This window comes from Prionailurus bengalensis, chromosome D3 (assembly GCF_016509475.1).
Source record: "Prionailurus bengalensis isolate Pbe53 chromosome D3, Fcat_Pben_1.1_paternal_pri, whole genome shotgun sequence".
NCBI classification, from domain to species: domain Eukaryota; kingdom Metazoa; phylum Chordata; class Mammalia; order Carnivora; family Felidae; genus Prionailurus; species Prionailurus bengalensis.
Window position 1 is genome coordinate 33,980,138 of NC_057356.1, and position 23,953 is coordinate 34,004,090.

Sequence of the window (23,953 nt, forward strand, 5' to 3'; positions counted from 1 at the left end):
ATTGTCCTACCTATGCTGCCTTATCTGCTGCAGAAAAAGCCCGAGCCTCAAGTGCCTAAAGTCCTCAGGAAATACAATTCCCAGCCTTCTGAGGATCTTTCCCAGCCTTTCATATCGCTTGAGAGGGAGACACTTCAGGAGGAATAAGAAGGCCGGAGCAGTCCCTGAGCGGCTGACCAAGCTGCCAGGAGCCCCTCCAGCTCAGGAGGATGAAGATTTACCCACCGGTTGCCGCGGTGGCGTGGAGGCCTGGGGCTGCAAAGTGCTGCTCTCTGTGCCCGCAAACCCTCTAACCTCTAAATTCTAAGATAAGAGCTACGCAAGATTGATTAAGTGAAGGGGGTGTGGAATTTGTCAGGTGGTGTTCCAGAGGGCGTAGGGCTCTCAGAGGTGACTGTGTGGCAGATGTGAGACACCAAGAGACCAAAAGGAATCCACGGAAACCATGGGGGTGCCCACCGGTTGGATCCTGCAACCTGCTGCCCAGTGTGCCGTGCATTAGAGTAAAAGAGCTGTGTTTGCTCAGTGTGGCACCCTTTGTGGAGCACAACTTGGTGTCGGGTCTCCCCTGGAGTAATGTGGTTATGTCACGTGAGCGATGTGACATAACGTCATCACGTCTCAGTCAATGGAGAAGCTGGAGGTCATAACCCCCCCCCGCCCCAGTATTTTTTTCTCATGATAGTGTCACTTACTTCTGCCTGCTGGAACACCGGGGAAATGGGACAATCATAAAATAGGAGTCCCACGTACCTTCAGAGACTGTTTACCCTGCTAGCCGGAAACACCCTTGGACCATCACAGGGATTTAAAGAATTAGTACTTTAGGACACGTGATTCAGGAAAGAGTGCTTACACATTTTCTCATGAATCCAGAAATCAGTGAGAAACATCTGCCCCAGCTACCTTTATTTATTCTGGACACAGAGGTATCCTTACGAAAGATGTTTGGATTCATGAAAGCTTCAATGTCTCGAAATGGCCGGAAAGTTCTGTGCCGGGCAGAGAAAGTCTGTGTGTGAGAGTGGACCCACTCTCGCTTGTATTTACACCCCACATCCTTGCTCCAATATCACCACTTTGGGATGGTCTGCATTTTCCTTCGAGGACAGCATCCCGAAATGCCCAGTGAGGTGCCATCTGTCGGTTTCTGCACTCCATTGCCACGTGCCTAGTAAGTCTTGTAGGGACGGGGGGAGGGGGGATTACCACGTTACAATAAAACATGGCAACGAGTGTGTGGACTGTTTTGAACACCATCTTTGTTTTCAAGATATATTTAAAGAGTTGGTGGGATACAGAATGGCTTTTTTATGATTGTGAAAGCCGTCCCTTCAACCAGGAATCACAGGACTTCCATTAATCCAGTCATGTTTACAAGGTGTGTGTAAAGCCCCATGGAGGATGCCCTGACCCCCAGCCTCTCTTGCAGGCGTCCTTGGTGCTGGGCACTGCTGAGAGTCACCCCCGTGGGCTGCCACGGCACTGTGGCATCATCGCGGACTGTTCAGGATGGCGGGATGGACATCACAGACACTGGGCCCGGTGTCAGCTACTACTCTCAGCAGATGACCAGATCTGTCATGTCCGCACAGGTCGGGGACTGGAGGCTCCAGGAGGCTTCTGAGTCCAAGGTCAACTTTGAGTTTACAATGCTCGCCCAAGGAACAACTTCCTGATCCTGACCATCATCAGCGACTACCCAGGAAGGGAGCAAGTCTAGTTGTAGCAGGCCAGGGAAGTCTAGAAGAGCCGTCCTTTATTTACTTACTTCTTTCACCAAACCTAGAATTTACACGTGGACCTGCTTGCTACTAACTTCCTAACCCTTATGTGTGTTAGCATGACACAACCAAGACAAGATGTGATAAATGTGGGGGATACAGCAAGTGACAGGCATACACCTAATTGAGTTGGTAACTTGTGAATAAATTATACTGGCCATTCTCTGTATAGAGTATCAGAAAGTGATATGACCACATGAATGCCACCTTGTCCCTAAGACACATAGACATACACATACATTATATGCATGTTAATACCTATGTATTTGGATATAAGTGTGTGTGTGTGTGTGTGTGTGTGTACTTTTTTTTTTTTTCAACATTTATTTATTTTTGGGACAGAGAGAGACAGAGCATGAATGGGGGAGAGGCAGAGACAGAGGGAGACACAGAATCAGAAACAGGCTCCAGGCTCTGAGCCATCAGCCCAGAGCCTGACGCGGGGCTCGAACTCACGGACCGTGAGATTGTGACCTGGCTGAAGTCGGACGCTTAACCGACTGTGCCACCCAGGCGCCCCTGTGTGTACTTTTTAAGAGTGTGAGCAGCTAAGTCTAGGTGAGTGGCTGTGAATTAAATGGCTATAAATCTATCACTTTTATGGCAAATCACTGAGGTATTCTTTAGCGGTGAACATAGTTTTCCACATAATTTTATTATATCCTTTAAAGATAGCATTAGTATTAAATAGATCCACAGGCAAAATGTATTCTGTGGGAGTATCGTTGACATCTTTGTTTATGAAACTCGGCAGACATTTAAGTTAGTATTTTCATTTGAATAACCCCCCTCAGTATGCACCACAACTTAAAATATATTCTAAAGATAAAGCACTTTGGTGCTCCATGCTATCCATTTAACTTATCACCATCCTGAATGCTACAGCATTTCATAAAGTTAATTTTTAAATACAAGTATGACTCTTGACCTTGAGCATGGTTTGATGCTCACTTCCGGTTGCATCCAGGCTTTCAGTGACTTGCTATTTCCCTCCATCATAGCACTTGGTGTGCAGACAGCACCGTTTGTAATAATCCAGAGTAATGGGCAGACGTGACTCAGGCGCCCTCCCAGTGCCTGTGAGGAAGACGCTCACAGATTCTGTAGAAGGTGACCCTGAGACTCTCTGCCACACGGCCAAGGCAACAGCAGGACAGAAATCGAGTCAAGCTGGCATGTCCGATGAGAAAGCGGCTTTACCCAGAGCCTGGGTTTCACACGAGTCGAGGGTCTAGTGCAGCACCCCCGTGAGGGTGCCTTCACTGCACTCTCTGAACGGCCAGGCCCCTTAACAGCAAAGCGTGGTCTCTGAACAGTCATCTTTGAAGTTAGCAGAGATGGCAGAGTGAAGACGTCTGGTCGCCCCTCACCAGAAACACCGTGAGCCAGGACGACGGTCCCACGAAGAGGCAACTGTGGAAGGAACAGGCACTTTCTATCAGTAAGGTGGCATTTAACACACTGTGACCATCCCGGAGGTCACTGTTCCTGTCTGTACTGCTTTTGATATTTGCTCAACCGCCCTCGTCAACGGAGCAGGAATAAAGCAGTGTGTGTCCTGCAGCCACCCAGAAACCGAGTCTCCTTTCCCCACCAGTTAAAACAGTGATACTTTAAATTATGTTGAAACTTGAATTACAGATACTTTTGCACTCAACATCTGAAAGCTTGGATTCCCTCCTTTTTTTTTTGCATAAAGGCTGTCGAGGCGGTTAAGCTAAACCCTGTGTCTTTCCCTATGTACATATCTACACCCAAGTCTCTTCTCTATTAATGAAAGGTGTCTTGATTGCAGTTCCAAACCAACTCCACACTGGATTCCCAGGTCGTAAAGCAGTTTTGAGGGAGGACAGGAAGCGACTGCGGTATAGTGGCAAAAAAACGCCATAGCTTGATATCCATTTAAGTTTAACTCGGAAGTTTAATAATAATTACAGGGAAGAAAAGAAGAGGACTTAGCTGTCACCCTGCCCCCTCTACCACACACACTAGCTCGACACTCTCTGCGGTCTTAAAGTGCAATTACTCTTGAGAAGGCACCCAGGCCTGGGATCCCATGGACGGAGTTCAAAGCAGGAACTTCAAACAGCGCTGCTCAGGACTCAGGCCGGGAGGGAGGGGGCCGGACAGCAGAAAAGGAGCCACAGTTCTCGGCCATTCAAGTGCATCACAATAAGTGTCCTTCCTTTTTGTAAAGAAAACCTGTAAGTTGTAAGGAATCCTGGTGTGGAAAAACATATAGCTTTTTAACAACTTCTATCTGAGGACGTGCCACTGCAGGAGAGTCAAAAGGCCAGCAAGCGTGGCCAGGAGCAGGGGACGAGCGCTCCTCCCTGGCGCCCGGCTCCCATACTGGTGACCCCGGTGGTCCTCGGAGAAGTCCTCGGCTCTGGGCGCAGAAGACGCACACTGGACTAAGGGCATCTGATAGGAGGTGGCTCTCTTCTCAGGCCTGTCCGGACTGGACCCGTCGCTGGGCCTCTGGCCGTTGAACAGCAGATAGCGGCCGCGGGCATCCTGCTCCATTTTGAAGATCTCGTATTCGGTGTGAGGTAGCTTGATTCCCAGCGCCACACAGCCGTTGGTGTGGGTCACGTCCTGCTGGACGCCCACCTGCCAGGAGCCCTCGGCCCCACACTCGTTCCCATTGAAGACGTTGAGGAGCGAGGCTGTGGCCGCATCCATGGGGGTGACCTTCATGTGGTTCACTGAGAAGGAGAGACGACAGGGTGGTGACTCTAAGGGGGTGGCGTGCGGTGAAGAAAGCACTCTGTCTGCACAGGCCACCTGCTCTAAACCCGACCCTGCGCAGCCACCCACCTGTCGCGGCCTCCCTAAAAGCATTCCCCAGTGGGAAGAGTTCAACGTGTTGGTCCGAATGGCCGTCACATTGAATACAATGCAGGTAGACTGTATTTGGTGTATAAATGCGGAGCCCAGACTGTGGTTGACTGCCTGTTAGTGTGAAATCAAACTGTCACACAGAGGGTCTCCAAGGAGTTGTCTTTGGGAACACTGACTCTTCGGGATCGACCAAATATTCGACGCAAACTGGAATTTTATTTTTATGAAAGGTTTGGAGGTTTTTAGTTTTGCTGTCATGTCACACACCTATACTAATTAGCACCTATACTGGCCCATAGATCAGGCGACTAAAATAAATTAGGCTGCGAGCAAGGAAAATGTGAGTAAACGCATTAAATAAAAAATCCCAGTGCTTGGAGAGGGCTGTTTTTGAAAGACCCCAGGGGATTATATTTTATGTATACCAAGGCAGCTTCGGGGTGGAATCAGACAGAGATGGTTGTTCTCTTGGCCAAATCTAGCAAAGGTCCATATTTCCTGGGGAAAATCTTTCTAAGAGGAGGGTTAAGATGCCCTGGGACTTATCTGGGTCAGCAGAAATACTTCACATTAAAAAGACTGAACCACGGAATGCCATCCTAGAAGGGGTCACACCCAGTTTCTGGGCCACCTCTCCTTTATTTGTCAATCACATGACTGACTCCGTCTTAAAAAGGTGTACAAGCTTAAAAGATTCTAGAAATAGAGGCCACAAGGCCTCCCTTGCTGATAACAGCCTGGTGAATTTCACCCCTCACCTTACCTTCCTCGCTTAGGTAATCATTGCAAATCTCAAACCTCCTCAACCCGAGCACATGACAACTCTTAAGCGCGTGACAAACTCAGCGCTGGAAAGGACAACTGTGGGAGCACCTGCGGTGTGACTAACACCTGCTCTTTACTGCCCACTCGAGAAAGTACACTGAATGCAGCAAGTAAGTGTGATGTTATCACAGGGGCAGCTCAGAGTCGCCATGAGCTGTGCACAAGAAAGGAAACATGCAGACTTGAGGCTTCATTACTAGGAGAACATGCTCCTTGACCACATCTGACACCGTGCACAGCGGGGTGGGCGGCTCCAGCACTGTGGCCCATGGGCTGAGCCACCCCTGTTGGCCCCATTCTGAGCAGAGAGGACCTCAGAGGCTGTGGCGAATGATGAGCTTGAAGCAGAAAGTCCTCCCTAATCTCTCCCCCAACATCTCTACCAGAAGAAAAACCCTTTCCCTCAGGCTCTGCCTGGACAAAAATGTCCCCAAACTGCCCACTTTCTCACCCGTGGGGCTGCTCCCTTGGGAGTCGAGGCGGAAGCCCTACCTTTGAACACAAACTCAGTTCCTCCCATGACCCTGGAGGAGTGCACGCCCCGGCTGTAGCGGCCCTTGGCGTAGATGGTGAAGGTGGGGTGCTTGCAGACGGGGTCGGAGTAGTGGTAGTAATGCCCTTCCCAGGTGTTATTGTTGTCATGGAAGATGAAGTGACGCGTGAGGAAGAGGACCTCGGGCCGCACCTCGCAGCGCTGGCTCACCCACTCGCCGTGCAGTCCGACAGTCAGGTCAGCCTTGGGGGGCAGGAGCGGCGGGCGGTGCTCATCTGACCGGTGGATGATGCGGCAGGCTATGCAGGCGTGGTCGTGGTTCTGGAGCCAAGAAACAAACACACGGAGAGACGTTTGTCTCCACGACAGAGCAGCGCACACACGCTTCCTTCAAGTGAGGCTCACCAGTGGGGCCGGGCAAGGCACCATTACTAGCCACCTGGGAACCCAAGAGACACCTGGAGCTACGCCCTTGGGCACAGACAGGAGGGTCGCGGTGGGTGTGTGTGCGCGCTGGTGTGGGCTCGAGTGCACCTGTGAGCACCGACATCAGGGACTTGTCTATTTCAGCCGCGATGTGTACTCTCTTTAGAATCCTATCACACGTCCTGGACACTTGACTTCAGAAAGGCGAGCCTCATCTCATACCCGTTGGGACAGCTACTGTGAGAAACATCTGAGCCTAACAGTGTTGACAAGGATGTGGAGAAACTGGAAACCTCGTGCACTGCTGGTGGGAATGGAAAACGGGGCAGTTGCTGTGGAAAAGAACTACCGTAGGAGCCAGCAACCCCACCTCCGGTTTATAGTCCGAAGAACTGAAACCAGGGTCTTGAGGAGACGGCTGTTCACCCGTGTTCACAGCGGCGTTATTCACATGGCCAAATGATGAAAACAACCCGATGTGCACTGACGAGTGAATGGATAAACAAGATGTGGTCCACGCATACAACAAAATTTTATTCAATCTTGAAAAGGGAAGGGAATTCTGACCCACGCTACAACACAGATGAGCCCTGACGACATGACGCTAAACGAAATAAGCCAGACACACTCTGGCTCAGGTCACGATCTCGCGGTTTGTGAGTTCGAGCCCCGTGTCGGGCTCTGCGCTGCCAGCTCGGAGCCTGGAGCCTGCTTCCGATTCTGTGTCTCCTTCTCTCTCTGCCCCTCCCCCACTCGTGCTCTGTGTGTGTGTGTCTCTCTCTCAAAAAATTAAGTAAACGTAAATAAAAAATAGGCCAGACACAAAAGCACGAATAACTGTACAATTCCACTTCTAGGAGGGACCCAGAGTGGTGATCAAAGTCAGAGACAAAGGAGAACAGTGGTTGCCAGGCTGGCGGGGGGGGGGGGGGGGGGGGGGGGGCGCGTCGGGGGGGGGGAGGGGCGGAACGGGGAGTTAGTGTTTGAAGGGGACAGAGCTTCAGTTCAGGCAGATGAAAAAACTCTGCGGATGGATGGGGGAGACGGCTACACAACGGTGTGAACGTACTCCATGCCACCGAACCAGATACCCTAACATGGTTAAGATGGAAATTCTGTGTGTGTATTTGACAGATTTTTTTTCCCACTAAAAACAATGATGAGACACACAAAATAACACACACAAAAAGGATAACGTTCTAATTGCTGGGATGACAAGGGGAGCTGCGTAGTAAGGCAGGGGTCCTTTCAAAGGAGGGCATAAAGGAGGAGGCCGGAAAGAGGGCGAGAGCAGCGGCCTCTGAGAAGTCAGCACGCACATGCATTTGGGTCTGTTGGCCCCAAGGTTTCAAGGTTTATGGGCTCTTCATTTGCTTCCTGCTTTATAGCTTTGAGCCACTTAATTAGTGCAAGATAGCTGCGGCTCTTCCGGGAGTGCCTCCCTGTTGCATTTGCTTCAGAACGCTAACAGAGCCTCGGGGACAAGGGCTGTCTGTTTAGGGTTGTGGCTTAGAAAACCTCCAGTGAGTAGAGATGACTGCCAGCCACATAAATGCTGTTTGCCTAGACGGCTCAGGGCTCCCCTCAAAATGCCACGGTCTAGAAGACAGCAGAGCTGGGTTCTTGAGCACCCGCGCCATTGCCTGGCTATCTGACCTCAGTCAGAGGACGCCTGTGTGCCAGGGGCTGCCTGCCCCTGGCCGTGGGGAGCGTCTCTCTGGAATTCTCCCTCCCACACTGGCTGTGGCAAAGCGGACAGAAGCACGAGGCAAATCTAATCAGTGCCGTCGCAGGAGGGTGACAGTTGTGGCCCGCTCTCAGGGGGACAGCTCCCGGACACCGGCCTGGGGTTCCCCCAGCCACGGGGCCCAGGGTGTGCAGCTGCTCAATGGTGCGGCCCGAGGCCCGAGTAACAGCGACTGGCAGGCACTCCCAGGAGGGCACACACGTGTTTCCCAAAGTCAGGAATCCAACTTCCCAAGGCCTTTTCATTTTCAGCACTGACTCAGCGTGATGTTCCTGCGCTTGTTTAGTTAAGTGCTCGGATGTCTCTGAGAGCGAGGGAGCTGCCCTCCCTCCACATTCTCCTCCAGGGAGAACTCAAGGCTCACTAACTTGTCACCGTGCTTGTTAGAGGAGCCTAGATTGTCACTGAGGGGAGAGAAGGCTTCCTTTGCTAACACCGATTATGGCTTGTAGATGGTAAGATCAAGTGGGCCGCCAGAGAGTGAGATGAAGGCCAAGTCCTCACTGTGTTGGGGTCCCGATGCATCTGTTACACATTCTGTGCACAGAAGGAGAAGTTCTGGCCAAGTCCTGGGAGCCACGGGCCAGCCCCATGCTTTCAGCGGTGACTGCCGGCTGAGCGGCTGGTGACCTTGGCAAGTCACTAATCTCTATTCCAATGTCCTAATGTGTAAAATGGGGGTCATTCTGCTTGCATAACTGCTGCAAGAAATTAGCAGTAGATTAAGATGGCTCCCACTCAGTGCACCCAGAATCACTTTGGGGAGAAACTTCTCAGATGAGGCCCAGGGAGCTGGATCGCAGGCATGCATGGCATTTGACAGGAAGACTAAATAGAGGCATGTCTCTCACTACAGGTGCAAACACAGGTTAGGGTGGATAAGATAAAAATGCAGTTAAAGCACCACCGAATGCAAACTGGTGCAGCCACTCTGAACAGTATGGAGGTTCCTCAAAAAAAGAAAAACAGAACTACCCTACGACCTAGCAATTGTACTACTAGGTATTTATCCAAAGGGCAGAAAAATACAACTTCAAAGGGACTCAGGCATCCTCATGTTTACAGCAGCACTATCAACAATAGCCAAACTATGGAGAGAGCCCAAATGTCCATTGACTGATGACTGGGTAAAGAGGATGGGGTATATCTATGCAATGGAATATTACTCAGCCATCAAAAAGGATGAGATCTTGTCATTTGCAACGATGTGGATGGAGCTAGAATGTATTATACTGAGCAAAATAAGTCAATCGGAGAAAGACAAATACATGTGGAACTTAAGAAACAAAACAGATGAATATACGGGAAGAGGAAAAAAGGAGGAGAGAGGGAAATAAATCACAAGAGACTCTTAACTGAGGGTTGATAGAGGGAGGTGGGTGAGGGATGGGCTAGATGGGTGATGGGTGTTAAGGAAGGCACTTGTTGGGATGAGTACTGGGTGCTGCATATAAGTGATGAGTCACTGAATTCTACTCCTGAAACCAGTATCATGCTATAGGCTAACTAAAATTTTAATAAAAAATAAATAAAATAAACATAAATAAAACAAAGCACCACCAAATTCAGTAGTTTTGTCATTATGTATTTTCTTAGTCAACTATCAGGAGGGGAAGAATCCAAACTTCTTACCCTGGAATGGGGTTCTGATACTCAAAGTCTGGGATGCAAAGTGAACAAAATGTCTATAACACATATGAAGAGGAAGCAGCCTCTTAACTGCTAACAAGTGTCATCATGACCAGCACCTTTACCAAACCATACCTGCTCTCCCTGGTCCCCTGCCCCTGCCCCACACAGTCTGAGTAAAACCAGCCCAGTACTCAGATCCAAATCCCTGAGATTTCACAGACAGGACAGCAGCGTTCTGGTGCCCGGGCCTATTGTAATAGGCAAGGATGCTGAGCTGTGCGGAAGACGGCTCTGGAAAGAAAGAGGACCGTCCAGCCTGGCTGAGGCTGTTCCAGAAAGGTGCCATGGTAGCACCTGGAGTCCACTTGGCATTTTTAAGAATAATGGGGCAGGGTCCTGACCTTTGAGATGGGGACCTGGAGGAAGAATTCCTGTTTGGCAACAGAGAAAAGCAGGCCACAAGCAAAGGAAGCTCGCCGTCCAGGAGTTGGGTCAGTGAGAATTGAGGGACACAATGGGAAGAACCTGGCCCTTAGGTATTGATCTTGCCAAATTCTTAAACTATTTTTTTTTAATTTTTTTTCAACGTTTATTTATTTTTGGGACAGAGAGAGACAGAGCATGAATGGGGGAGGGGCAGAGAGAGAGGGAGACACAGAATCGGAAACAGGCTCCAGGCTCTGAGCCATCAGCACAGAGCCCGACACGGGGCTCGAACTCAGGGACCGCGAGATCGTGACCTGGCTGAAGTCGGACGCTCAACCGACTGCGCCACCCAGGCGCCCCCTCTTAAACTATTTTAATTGTGGTAATATACATAACACACAACTTGCCATCTGAACCATTTTTAGTGCACGGCTCCGTGGTACTAAGTACATTCACTCGGTTGTGCAACCATCACCACCGTCCACTTCCAGAACTTTTTCCGTCCTCCCGAATTGAAACTCGGTACCCAAGAAACAACAACTCCCCATTCTCTCAGTCCCAGCCCTCGACAATCACCCTTGTACTTTCCGTCGACGCTAGGTCCCTCACACAAGTGAAAGCATACAGAACTTACTGTTTTTTTGGGACTGGCTTATCTCGCTTAGCATAATGCCCTCAAGGTTCATCCATGGTGCAGTATGTTGCAGAATTCCCTTCCTTTTTAAGGCCGAATAGTATCTCAATGTATGTACGGACCACACTTTGTTTATCCATTCATCTGTTGACGAACACTCCATTTTTTGAATTTTTTTTTTCAACGTTTTATTTTATTTTTGGGACAGAGAGAGACAGAGCATGAACGGGGGAGGGGCAGAGAGAGAGGGAGACACAGAATCGGAAACAGGCTCCAGGCTCTGAGCCATCAGCCCAGAGCCTAACGCGGGGCTCGAACTCCCGGACCGCGAGATCGTGACCTGGCTGAAGTCGGACGCTTAACCGACTGCGCCACCCAGGCGCCCCGAACACTCCATTTTTTGGCCACTGTGCGTAACGATGCTATGAGCACAGGTGTACAAGCTATTTAAGACTCCACTTTCAGGAACTCTGGGCATGTGCTCAGAAGTGAAATTTCTGGATTACACTGTAATTCTGTGTTTAACTTTCGGAGGAACCACCATACTGTTTTCCACAGCAGCTGCGCCATTTTACACCCCCACGCACGGTACACAAGGGTCCCAATTTCTCCACATCCCTGCCAACTGGTATTTTTTTTCTCTTTTTGATAACAGCCATCGAATGGGTATGGTGTGCTGTACTTTGATTTATGTTCCCCTAATGAGGAGTGATGTTGAGCATCTTTTCGTGTGCTTATGGGCTATTTGTGTATCTTCTTTGGAGACGTGTCTATTCAAGTCCTTTGCCCATTTTTTAACAGGGTTGCTTTTCTGGTTATTGCCGACTAGTAACTTTTGATAACAACTTTTGAGAAGGCATTAAAAAACCAAAGATGTAGCAAACAGGGGTGGGATTTTTGACCTCTTTGTGGATGTTATCACCAAGAGACCAGTTTTAGTCATGGTTAGGTACAGGGGAAACCACTCTGTTTTATGGACAGATTTTTAGATTTTTGTGCTCTTCATTCCCACCATCCTCGGCTTGAATAAAACCCCAAAGGCCTATAGGAACAATGATGGGGAAGCAGAAATTAAGACCTATACACTGTACTGGCTCTAACGTTTCTCTTTTTCAGGATGCTTTCCTTAAATCGCAGCTCTTCACTACTAAATGAGAAGAGTTTTTCGACATGAAGAGTCATGTGTAGTATGGAATATCACTTGCTTTATGCAATTGCTCTCTTTTTTGGTCCACACTCTGATACGTGATTCTCCTCTGAGAAGCTGTCGGTTTGTAGGCTCTCCCACTGGGCTTCTTTCTACATCACTCCCCTCCCTGATTCTTAGAAAGGGCTGCTTTGAAGTCTGGGTTTCTGAACACAAAAGATCTGAAGGTTAAAGCAAAGGGACCAGAATATGTCTCCTTGTTACTACTCTTTCCACCAACCATAAAAAGCTTTAATTCTGAAGGAGGAGGGGAGAAAAAAAGATCCCTATGTAATTAACATCGTAAAAGAAAACAACCAAACTTACTCTAAAAACGAAAGATGAACCTTCAACATCATAAGCGAGCAATGTTCTAGGCAAAGAGTGGGGCTTTGCCCACTCTGTTCTCCTGCCCAGCGCCCTGGCAACACGTCAGCTAAGGGCAGCTTTGCACACACAGGACATTTGATTCTGAGGAGGTTCAAGTACACCATCCCCTTAGCTTTACAACCTCTCAAAGACACCACGGGGACACTTCATAGATGAGGCCACCAAGGCACAGAGAGATAGAATAACATGGCCCAGATGACTTTACAAGCCAAAAGTAGAATCTGGAGCATAATTTGGTCTTGGGCTTTGCTGAGCGCTACGCCCTGGCCCCAGGCTGTCTCTTAGGCTGAGGTCCTGCAAAGAACAGATGTCTCCCTGTCAAGGACTCGGGTCCCTGGGTAAAGGTCTTCTGTGGCCGATGACTGATAGGGATTCTCTAGGCTTTCTCTCGTTCCTTGCCAATATTTATTTCTGGAGAGACTTGGTGCGTCGACAACATTTGCTGACAGTATCCACTTGTTTCCAGCGTCTTCCCAGAATGGAAGAAATTACTTGATATCATCTTGCTGTGAACAGATCAACTAGAAAAGCAGGATGAATAAAACATTTCTTGGTCTAAAAGTTTTGCTCAAAGAGGAGGAGAAATGGGCACAGATGATGGAAAGTTCCTTTCACAGAGTTTTCTTCCATGGGATAAAAAACATTCATGTTTCTCAGGAAGAAACCTGCCAATGACTGGAGCTGAAAGCTTTTTTATTTATTTTTTTTTTTTTACAACTCCGAATCTCCACACATTTGATTAAATTTCTACTGTAGGTATTCCTACACATACAGACTTCCCAGGGCCTCTCCATTTCACTGGAGAACAACTTCATCAAGCCTTTTGAAACTAAGACCAAAGCACTCTCCCTTTCTCCGACTGCCCGTGACATCTGGGGGGAGCACGGAGGGTATGATAAAGGTTCGAGAGTGACAGCCTGATTGCTTGAATGCGGTCACTGGCTATTTAACAATATGAATAGATTAGGCCAGCATTCATCACAAATGAGAGCTGACCACCTCGTGGAAGGGGCCTCACTGGGTGCTTTTCAGATCTGGGATCCCAGGAGTTCATGAACTTGGGCTCATTCTGACCACCTCAATGAGTCATGATGATTCTGCTTTCAGGAGGAAGCAAGGGGAACAGCCACGGTCACACCTGTTGTGTCTTAAAACAGCAGCTTTCGGGGCCACAAGCGGTGGCTGATGGTGCCCACGAAGGGACGGGGGATGGAAGGCGGATGGAAGAACACAGGCCAGGTGGGTTGCTGACTCTCACAGATCACATCTGTCTCCCGAGGCAGAAGTCAACTCCACACTGTCTGCATCCTGGAGTTTAGAAGGTACACATGTTTGGGGGCGGTGGGGGGGGGGGGGGGGTCTCTGGGAGCAACCCTTCATTTCCTAGAACGGTGTTCTCTAAGAAGTCTAGAATCTGAGACGTTAGCCCACAAAGGCCTTTCCAGTTTGCAAAACATCAGCAAATCACACAAAAGACAATTTTGCCTCCACCTTGCCTACACGTACACATTATGTACAGACTCAACAGCCAGATGTAAAGGGCCCTAAGAGGCTGGTTCTTTAAAACAAATGACTTCAAAAATGTTTCAGAAGAAAATTTCTCATAGATGTTTTTGCTTGTTTCTTATACTCTTATCAATTTAAATTCATTTAAATAGTTGAAGTAGATTCATTGTAATAATTAAATTAAATCTGCTGTAAATCCAGCAGACCCCAAGGTCTGGCCCATCCAAGGGTCCGCCCCTCTTCCACTCTTCCCACAGAATGGGCTTCCTACAGACTTTGTGGATGGTTGATTTCTGGCACGCCCAGGCTCTCACTCCGTCCGCTGGGCTCTCTTGGTTTTTTGGTTTTTTGTTTTTTTTTTTTAATTTTTTAACATTTATTTATTATTGAGAGACAGAGAGAGACAGACTGTGAGCAGGGGAGGGGCAGAGAGAGAGAGAGGGAGACACAGAATCTGAAGCAGGCTCCAGGCTCTGAGCTGTCAGCACAGAGCCCGACGCGGGGCTGGAACTCATGAACCGCAAGATCACGACCCGAGCCGAAGTCGGATGCTTCACCACCCAGGCACCCCTCTCTTGCCTTTTAAGAGATGAAATGTTTACCACTTGTTCCGTCCCTGACAACAAGTATTTCCTGGTCTGCTAACTCCTTAAATAAAGCAACCTTGCATGTCTGTTTATCTGCTGAAACACTCTGGAGTCAAGAAATGTAATGAACTGTTTCTGCAGTAAAAGTGTATGCCAGCAGCTATGAGGCAGAGCAACTGTATGGCATTTCATACTTTGGCCCAAATAAAAGGTCCACACAGGCAACCCTTTCACAGTCAAGACCCCATCACTCAACCCCAGTCATCAGCTCTGTCTTCCCTTATGATGTGCAACATTTGCAACACCCAGCCCCGGCGAGCTGGGCCACGCTTCTCTTTAGGATTCATCCTTAATGCGAGACGGGCTTTCCTAGGTCATGACTCCTTGAGCTCTCCGGTCCTCTATCACCTCTTCCATTCCCTGTCGCCTCCATGAAGCCCGTCTCCTTTCCCTACGCTGGCGGGAAGAGAAAGAACACAAGATCTTCCACAAACACCATGCACGGCTCCCTCTACTGTCAGTTCCGTGACACCCACTTACCCACCCGTCCGGGGTCCCCGCCAAGCACATGCCTAAGGAGGAGCCACTTCCCACGGCACAGCCATCTCCCGGAGCTGGCCCGAGAAGTGTGCTGCCCACGGCCCTGGTCCACAGTCTCTCTGATGTCACAGATAGCAGAAAGTCTCTGTATTTCTCACATACTCTGAAAAGGCTTGGAAAAGCAAGCTCCCTCAAAACCGAATGCTCGTTCACAGTCTAGAAGTTTCTACAGAATTCAGGACAGAAAGCCCATGAGTATTTCCTTCTTCCTTTTCAGTCCTCAGCTACTCTTTAAAACACTTCGGTGCTTGTCCTCCTCCGATGTGCTATGCATGTGCTGGGGCAGAATACTTGAGATACACGGCTTGCGGAAAGTTGTCTGGTTTCAGACAACCCCTTTGATTTACGACCCTGTGGCTAAATCAGTGCAGGATTTTGGCGAAAGACCAATTCCATTTGCTTACAAGTCTGATCCTGAGGCTCTGGCGTTTCCCGGGCAATCATTTGCTTTTAATTACTATTTGATTCTACCACTGAAAGAATTCGGCTGGCTAACCCTTCAACTGCACAAAAAATCTAGGCAGTGGGTGACAGCTGCCCTGATGTTAAGCTCAGTTCAGGCAAAGCCTCTCCTTTCGGGGTTATTTTATGCAGTCCTGATTTTTCGTAGTGAAGGGTAGCCAATTTCATCCTGAAAGAATCCTCCCGGCACACCTGATTCTCTTCAAAGGCAATGTATTTGCCAAAGGATCCTGAACCTCACAGCAAAGCTGTATAAAGCTTAGAAAAACAAGTTGATTTAAAGTTTCTATTTTTACACGGTGTCCCGTTTCCAGAGGGGCTGAGACTAGTGGTTTCAAACTCAATTTAGCATTTAAACTAATTTTCAGCCAGGTCTCTACGGACCGGCAATTAGGGGGAGGCAAAGAGTTCAAAGAGGCGGGTGGCGGGGGGAGTGCGGTCTCTCCGGATGTGCTCCCAGCCCTCCTCCTTCCCGTTCCCAGCGGGTGAGGCGACCCGCCACTGGCCAGCAGGCAGGGAGCACCTGGGGCTTTGCCTGCACCGAGTCTGGAAAGGCACCAACGGCCAAGTCCGTTTATTCTTCTCGTAGCTGTCCTGGGGAAGGATCTAAAAACTTCCTGAGGACCTGGCGGCACGCTGCAGGCCAAGACGTTCAACGCCAGGGACAACAAGAGAAGAATGGGCCCTTTCAGCTCCCAGAGCCACACAGACCTCACCGGCCTTCGAAGGACGCCCCTGGCCACGCGGGCTGGCAGTCGAGGCAGTGGACAGGGCGCATCGGCCCTGGACGCCTGCCTGGGTCCTCCTCCCAGCCCTGCCGCCATCTTTAGCTGTGGCCACTGCGCTCCTCTGAGCCTCAGGGTCCTAACTTTCCTAATTCATTGTAAGTGTGCATGGTGATTCTGTTTAGATAATACGGGTTCATGGCACAAACTGCAAAAGGTACAAAAAGGTATACAGTGTTGAGGCTCCGTCCAACTGTCCTCCAACTGTTCCCTTCCCCGGAGACAATCATTTTGTTTCTCACGTCCCCTTCCAGAAATACTGCCCCCTCTGTAAGCTTATCTTGTTCTCCCTTCATTATTAGTTTTACACAGTGGTATCATACTGTTCATACTCTTCTATACTTCTTCTTCCTCCACCCCTTGCCTGTCCCCTTTCACCCTCCCCCTCCTCCTTCTTCTTAACAGTACGCCCAAGGTTCCTTCTACCTTTAAAATTTCTTACGTCAGGGCATTAGGATTGGGGCTTAAAGGATCTATGTCTTAAGAATCTGGGTAAATGTCCTCACAATTGCCTTAGCAGGGGAGGGAGCAGAAAATGGAAGGAGATGCTTCATTGTGAGTCATCGTCAAACACCTGGAGGCCCGTGGTCAATGTCATCCCTCTAGGAGACACCTGCCCAGAAGGGCTACCTACTCCAGGAGTGGGGAGAAAGGAGCATTGGTGGAGGGCCCTTTCCAGATGGCAGGCAGCATTCTGCACACCAATCCAATCGATTCTTATAGTCTTACCACTTTATAGAAGAAAAATTAAGGCTTCAGAAGGTCAGATGACACAACCAACACCCCGCAGCTGATGGACACAGAAGAGGATTCCAGGATTGGCTACCACCTCCAAAGTCCATATTCTCATCAATTTATCCAGACAGTGTTAAAAAAAAAAAAAAAAAAAAAAAGGCATGTCTCTCACTTTTTTGTTTACAAAAATCCTAAGGTCAGCCTTACAACTGTCATCCTTAGTTCCTGTGCCAATGGTAATAACTCACAGTCAAGACATTTTTCCTCCAGGAACCACAAGTGTGTGCCTTTGCCCTCCCAACAGACAGGCTCTGTTCAGTGAGTCGACTGACAGCATGAGAAATCCCTCCTACAGGTCTGGGAAGGAGTGGGAGAGAATCTTCCAGAGCTGCAAGTCTTAGGAATACTGATTTTACCTGTCAGGCCTCCTGATGAGGCATGCCACAAGTACCACAGTAAATTCAGAGTGAGGGGGTAGAGGTAAGAAGAGAAAGGTGTTATGGTTAAATCTGTTTTTCTTTTCAGTCCTAAAAAGAGCCTCCATAGGCATCTGAAGCTGAGGAAAAGGAATCTGAACCTGAATGTGTGCAAGCTATCAGCCCAAGGTCAGGTGCAGACAGCAGAGCAACCAGACTCCAGCTCGGGCAGCTCCAGGGCTGCACCTGCCTCTTCCCGCAGCAATTCAGCCTCCTCCCTCGGACTCCCTCCTCCATATTCAGTTCCCTGCCTCAATGCTCCTGCCTCTTGGCTGTCTGTTGTTGAGCAGTGTCTCTGCTGGTGGGTGAGCACGCCACGAAAAGGACTCTCTGTGCATAGCAGATCTTCATAAAGCTTCAGAGTGGGACCCGGTTGGTGCTCTTGGCTTGCATAACGTTTCTGGATTATCTGTGGGCCATTTTGATTCATGACATTCTTACCTCTCATTACCATAGATAGTTGAAGAGTTGGCTAGATTGTACTCAGAGAAAGCCAAATGTTTGGAGGAAAGCTCCTTACCCTGCTGCTCTCTCACACCAGAGATATCAAGAGCAGTTCTATTCATAGGGCAGCAGGTGGCTCAGTTGGTTAAACATCCGACTCTTGACTTCACCTCAGGTAATGATCTCACGGTTTGAGAGTTCGAGCCCCACATTGGGCTCTGTGCTGCCAGCATGGAGCCTGCTTGGGACTCTCTCTTCCCCTCTCTCTCTGACCACCCCACTCACATGCTCTCTCAAACTAAACAAACATTAAAAATAAAAAGGAGGGAAGTGCTGTTTAGCAGCAGCATTCAGCACCGCCTCTGGATGACACTTCCACCTGGAAGGGTCCCACGATGGTACTGGGAGCCCGTGACTCCTAAAAATCTCCCCAGAAACCGCACCCGTGCCCAGGTGCCACTGTCCTCTGGATGCCTTTGTGTGATGTGCATTTGGGTGGAGCTTCAGCTTCTCAGCTCCTCCCCCATCCTGAGGGGTGCTGGGGGATCCCAGGCAGATACTGGGACGAAGGCAGGCAGGAAAGGCCACCCTCTCCCTCACTGCCCTAACTCACTTCTTCCTCCTCAGTGCGTCTGGCACCTTACGGCAGGACACAGTCAAGTCGTGAGCCCAGGGAGCGCTGGGTTCTGGGGCCCTGCGCCCTTCGTCTGGCTTCACCTCACACATGGGGACAGTCCCTGGTGAGACGCATCTAGAGGAAGCAGCCTCCGCCAAGTGGGCTTCCTCAGCAGATTTCCCACAATTATAATAAAGGCGACTCATTATAGGAGCTCACGATAACACAGATAAATAGAAGATAACACCAAGTGGTCTTTGGCAGGGAAAGTACTCTGGGATATCTCTGCCAGTCATAAATGAACTCAAAGGACTATGAAAAAAAAAAAAAAGATGAAAAATAATGAGTAAACTGTCAAACAGAAGTCAAATGGGGCCCCTCATTTAGAAAATCATTGTTCTAGAGAAGATTCCACAGAAGCCAATCTGAAGCAGGGGAGCACTGGAGAAATCTCCCCTGGCACCCTCTCTGCACCCCCTCCCTGTCTAGAGCTTCCCCAACTTCTGCGGTGGAAACGATCATGTTACAGGCTGACACGGATTCTGAGCCCATGGGAAGGAAATGCTTTGTGAATTCCAAATATAATTACTGGACTATCATTCAAGAAAAGAACATTATAAGGTTTTAATTGTTTCCTGCCCCCCTCCGTCCTCCCTGGTGATTACAGTGACTTTACATTTCACTTAGTCGAATGGAAAGAATGTGGGGTCTGGAGAAAGAGGGCTGGGTTCAAGTTCCAGTGCAGAACCTCCCTAACTGGGTGACCTGGGGCAAAAGACAACCCCTTGAATCTCTGCTGCCTCTCCCCTCAGCCCAATAGGGTGGCGACATCTGCCTCAAGGGGTCGTTGTGAAGACTGACAGCAGTAAGGTGGGTGGGTGTAAGACCACAGCCTTACAAGAGCCCTGTCGCTTTCCCTCAGGCACCCCTCCGCCTCCTCCAGGGCTGGGATCATTGCTGCCGTTGTCTCTCCCAAGTGTGGTTAGAACATCTCCGAATTCCCTTTATGCTTTCCTCTTAGAATCAAAGCAGATATTCCTGGAGGGTCAGAGCTAAACAGAGCCTTACAAATCTTCTAGAATAACCACCCCAGGAACCCCTAGCACACCAACAACCCCACTACCACCACCCATGTCAACAGGAAAACCACAGCCCCTGGCCGCAGAGCAAGGTGGTGGCCCAGCCAGGTGTCCTGCTTCTGCTGCGCGTGCCTCCCCGTGCAGCCCTCCACATCTCCCCCATGACGCCGGGTGCTTCCTCTCATGGGGCGCTTTGGGCCCCACTGACACGTCTCCCTGCGGGCCACTCATCTTACTTAAAGAACAAACAGCCCGCAGGCCGGGAGGGCGGTCAGCTGCAGGGTACCTTGGCATTCTGCAGCGGGGGCTGGTAACTGGACGGCCGATAGAACATCCTCTGCGAGGCGTCGGTGTGGATGTCCCCGAGGAAGAGCTCCTCCACCAGGCGGTCCAGGTTGTGCTGGAGGTACTGCTTCTCCACGCGGATGAGCTGCAGCTCGTGCATGGCGAAGTTCACGGCCTTGGTGCACTCGCAGCCATTCTCTTCTCGCCACAGGTCGTAGGGCACGTCCTGCACCCAGGGGCCCCCAGCGGGCACGAAGCCGGGGCACGTGCGGTTCACCAGCTGGCTGAGCCTCTCGGCGACGGCCTCCGTGTGGCAGACGACCTGCACATTGTGCAGCTGGTAGTCAGCCTCAGTGCCCCCGCGGATGATCCAGGAGGCCTGGCGCAGGCGGACCTTGCCCCGGATGACGAGGGTGTAGGTGGGGCTCGTGCACCTGTTGCCGCCATAATAGAACTGGTAGGCCTTGAAGGTGTTGTTGTGGTAGAATCTGTAGGACCTTGTGATGAACTCTGGGCCCGACCTCACTTCACAGCTGGAGGAGAAAAGGGGAAGGAAGGCATTTTAAAACCCAAAGGCATGCGGAACAGATTCGTTACCCTGTCAAGAAATCATGGTCATGAGAACAAACGTTCACTCGGCCGGACGTTACTCTCTGCCTTCAGAGACACCAATTCATTGAATTCTCACCACCACCTCTGAGTAAAGTAGTATTGTTTCCATGTTACAGCTGGAGAAACCAAGGCACAAGAGATTAGGGAATGTGCCCCAGGCTCCAAAACCAGCCAGTAGCAGGAGCAGACCAGGAATCCAGGCAGTCTGGCTGCAGGTCTGTGTTCCTAATCTCTCTACACCACATTCTTTCATTCATTTTATGAACAAGCCAGGAGAGCCCAATCCTGCCAGCCTCACTTCCACCTGGGGGCCTGACTGCAGAGAAGTGTCTTCCTTTCTGGTGGGACGAGGGAAGAGTATAGTGCTGGCCTATGAAGGAAGTATCCTTATGCTAGTGCAAAAATAGTGGATTTCCTGAACAATTCCCTTTTATGGACCTTGTCTAGAGCAGGCAGGTGCTGGATGTCTGTCATCCTGAAATGGAATCCAGTCTGGGGAGAAGTCACTTAGAGGCACTTGCACATTCACCCTCCCATCTAGTGAAAATTAATTTTCCCTCTCCTGGAAAAACAAAGGGTCCATTAGTGAAAAAGCAAAGCTAACGTAACAACAGATATGAGGGTCCCTTCCGTCTGTGCTGACAAAATGACAATGACAAAATGGTTTTATGCTGTGGCTTTAGATAAATGCTGGATTCCTAGGCCAGAAATACTTGGATGAGGTCTACAGGGCACAAGTGGCTCACAGGAACTGATCACCGCTGTACCTGTGGCCAGTTCCTGTCTCTGCAGCACAGCCTGCACCAGAGAAATGCTGGAGAGTTTCTTCAACATATCGGCCAAAGAGCCAAAGACTCCGTCCTCTGTAACCCTCTGCTAGATCCCACTCTCAGTTATATCATGACTTACATGTCATTAGTTTTGACCTTATAAACCTGCTCCAATCTGTGATATGTATGTGTGTGTATATATATATATATATATATATATATATATGTATACACACACACATTTTTTTCATATATATATATACACAATGTAATATCAGAACTCAATGTGATACACAATATATCATATATCATGTTATATCTATAGTATTTACTATATGTTATTTATAATAGTTTTGGTTTGAGCAGATCCAGCATCGCTAAATCAAGCAGTGGGGCTGAAATCTCAAAGGCCCGTGCTTCTCAAAATTGCTAACATTTCCTTTTTTTCAGCTCACACACTGGAGAGAGGTAAATATTACTCCAAGCGGGCAAGTCCCTCTGGAGAGGGCAGTCAGTGAACGTCTGATGAGGGTGCATGCACAGAAGGCACTCAGAGGAACTCGGCAGAGTCTGCAGAGAAGGCTTGGAAGGAGACAGACGTAAGGCTCCTCCCCTCTAGGAAGGAGGCTCCCTTTGGCGTGAGTGGTAAATGCAGTTTAACTGCTCATCTGGGCACTGGTGGTGGTGTGCCTCGGGGGGCTCCAGAGCTCGGCGCTCTGAGCATCTCAAGTCCTCCACACTCCACGGACCCACCACCTCCCTCACCACTAGATGCACCTGCTGCGGCTTTTACTTGGTCAACCTCACATCACTTTTCTACCACTCAGCCAGGGTGCCTCGTATGAAAGCATGGTCTTTGCTGCAAACTCGTCAAAGACCTTCCAGTTCTCCTCTTGGATGGTAAGTCCAGTTCGGACAGACGTGCTCTGGCTGGCCTTGCCCGCCTCAGGAGCCTCCTCTGGAGCTGTTCTCCCCAGATCAGACACCCAGGTTTACTGCACCTCAGCTACAAGGATTCTGGGTCAGTTGTTTCTCCAACCCAGCCTTTGCTAGTTCTTCCAGATGGAAAGCTCTTCCCTGGGTCTTTGCACAGCTAACAACATCCCAGCTCAAGTGTCCTCTCCTTCGGTAGCCTTTCCTGACCCCACCCCCATCCTAAAATAAGGTCCCTGGTATTCCCCTTTAGCACCTGTTGTTTTTTTCCCTCTTCATAGCACTTCTTTGTATGTTTGTTTGAAAAATTCCTGAAGACAGGGCCCATGTCTTGTTTTGTTCACTGCTGTGTACACAAAATCTAGAACAGTACTTGGCACACAGGAAATAGTTGTGCAATCAATACATATTTTTTTTGAATAAAATGATAAATTATTAAAAGCACATCGCGTTCAGGCTGTGCAAATATTTACCATCTCCTTATTTTAAGAAACCCCATCTTTAGAAAAAAATAAAACCTCTGGGTCTTCATCATCTTATAAAATTCCTTTTTTGTCTTCTCTGTGTGCATTTGATCCCTCCCCAAGGTACCTGGAGGCTGCAAGGGAGAAGTGATTAGATCCCAGAGTGAGCCTTGTTAATTCTCAACAATTTAATGGGTAGGGGAAAAAACTGCAGGTCTGCCTCTAGGCTATTTTTAAAAGCTCTAATGGAAGATAAGCCAGAGCTCAAACTGGGATAAATCTCAGCTCTGCAACCTGGAAAAGAGTCCAAGATCTACGCCCTGGCTAGTAGAGGTAGCCTGAGTACTTTTTCACGTGCTCTTAGAACCCTGAAGCCGTATATTAAATTACCAGAATATGGCTAGAATATTTAGACCATCAGAACCTTGCAAGTCATGTTTCAGGGTTGGTGAAACACAGACTCCTAATTTCACTTGCTAATGGTTTCTTTTCATACACGAGTGGTCCCACAGACTTCGGTAAACAAGGACCCATTCACTCACACCCCTTGGTTAACAGTGGTACATCTCTGCTTTAGCTAAGATTTCTACAGTACTTAGCTCTGTTTCTTTACCAACCAGAGTTTCAAAGTGTTGCTTGGCTTTTAGTTAGAACTTAGATAACACCTACACCATTGCAGATAGGAGAGAGTCTCTGTGCATCTGAGAAACCCTAAGAAAGGCCTTCCATAGACGTTGTGCTCTCTGGTCCCTCCCTGGCCCGGTCCAGCCCTGGCCCTCTTACCCAGTGGACACCCAGTGGCCCTCGATCGCTGGTGGCATCTGCACAGTGATCCTGGCGCCATTGTGGAGATGTTTGAGCATGTGATGGCACTGTGATTCCTTGAAAGCCCTCCAGGCACTTTTCTCTAAGGATCTGGGATGGGATCTGCTGTCAGGATGAAGGAGGGCAGAACCCTCTCCCAGCCCTGAAAGAGAAAAGGGGAAGTTCGCTGAAAGGAGAGCTTGCAGCAGACAGGAAGGAGTCAGGCTGAGGAACTGCTCCTTGGCCGGAAATCACTGCAAGTGGGAAACGCACTCCTACCCCGCCACGCTTATCACTGTCTCTGTTCTCGTGGAGTTCACATCTCAAAGGCAGAGGTGTCCCTGGAGACCGTTTCCCAGGTGGGAAAGCCGAGGCCCATGGAGACAACACGGACTCGTGTTGGCTAGT

At 49.3% G+C, this 23,953-nt stretch overlaps 1 protein-coding gene across 1 annotated transcript in view; it reads right to left on the minus strand.

The window, feature by feature from the left end:
• Positions 1–2,420: 2,420 nt before the first annotated feature.
• The window catches only part of APCDD1 (APC down-regulated 1), a 34,506-nt gene continuing 12,973 nt past the window's right edge, over positions 2,421–23,953 (minus strand). The window contains exons 2-5 of the mRNA XM_043558275.1: positions 23,525–23,708; positions 19,964–20,495; positions 5,946–6,267; positions 2,421–4,492 (exon numbers count right to left, since the gene is read on the minus strand). Coding sequence (XP_043414210.1) covers positions 4,041–4,492; positions 5,946–6,267; positions 19,964–20,495; positions 23,525–23,708 — 1,490 coding nt within the window. The 3' untranslated portion in view covers positions 2,421–4,040. The remainder of the gene's footprint in view (positions 4,493–5,945; positions 6,268–19,963; positions 20,496–23,524; positions 23,709–23,953) is intronic.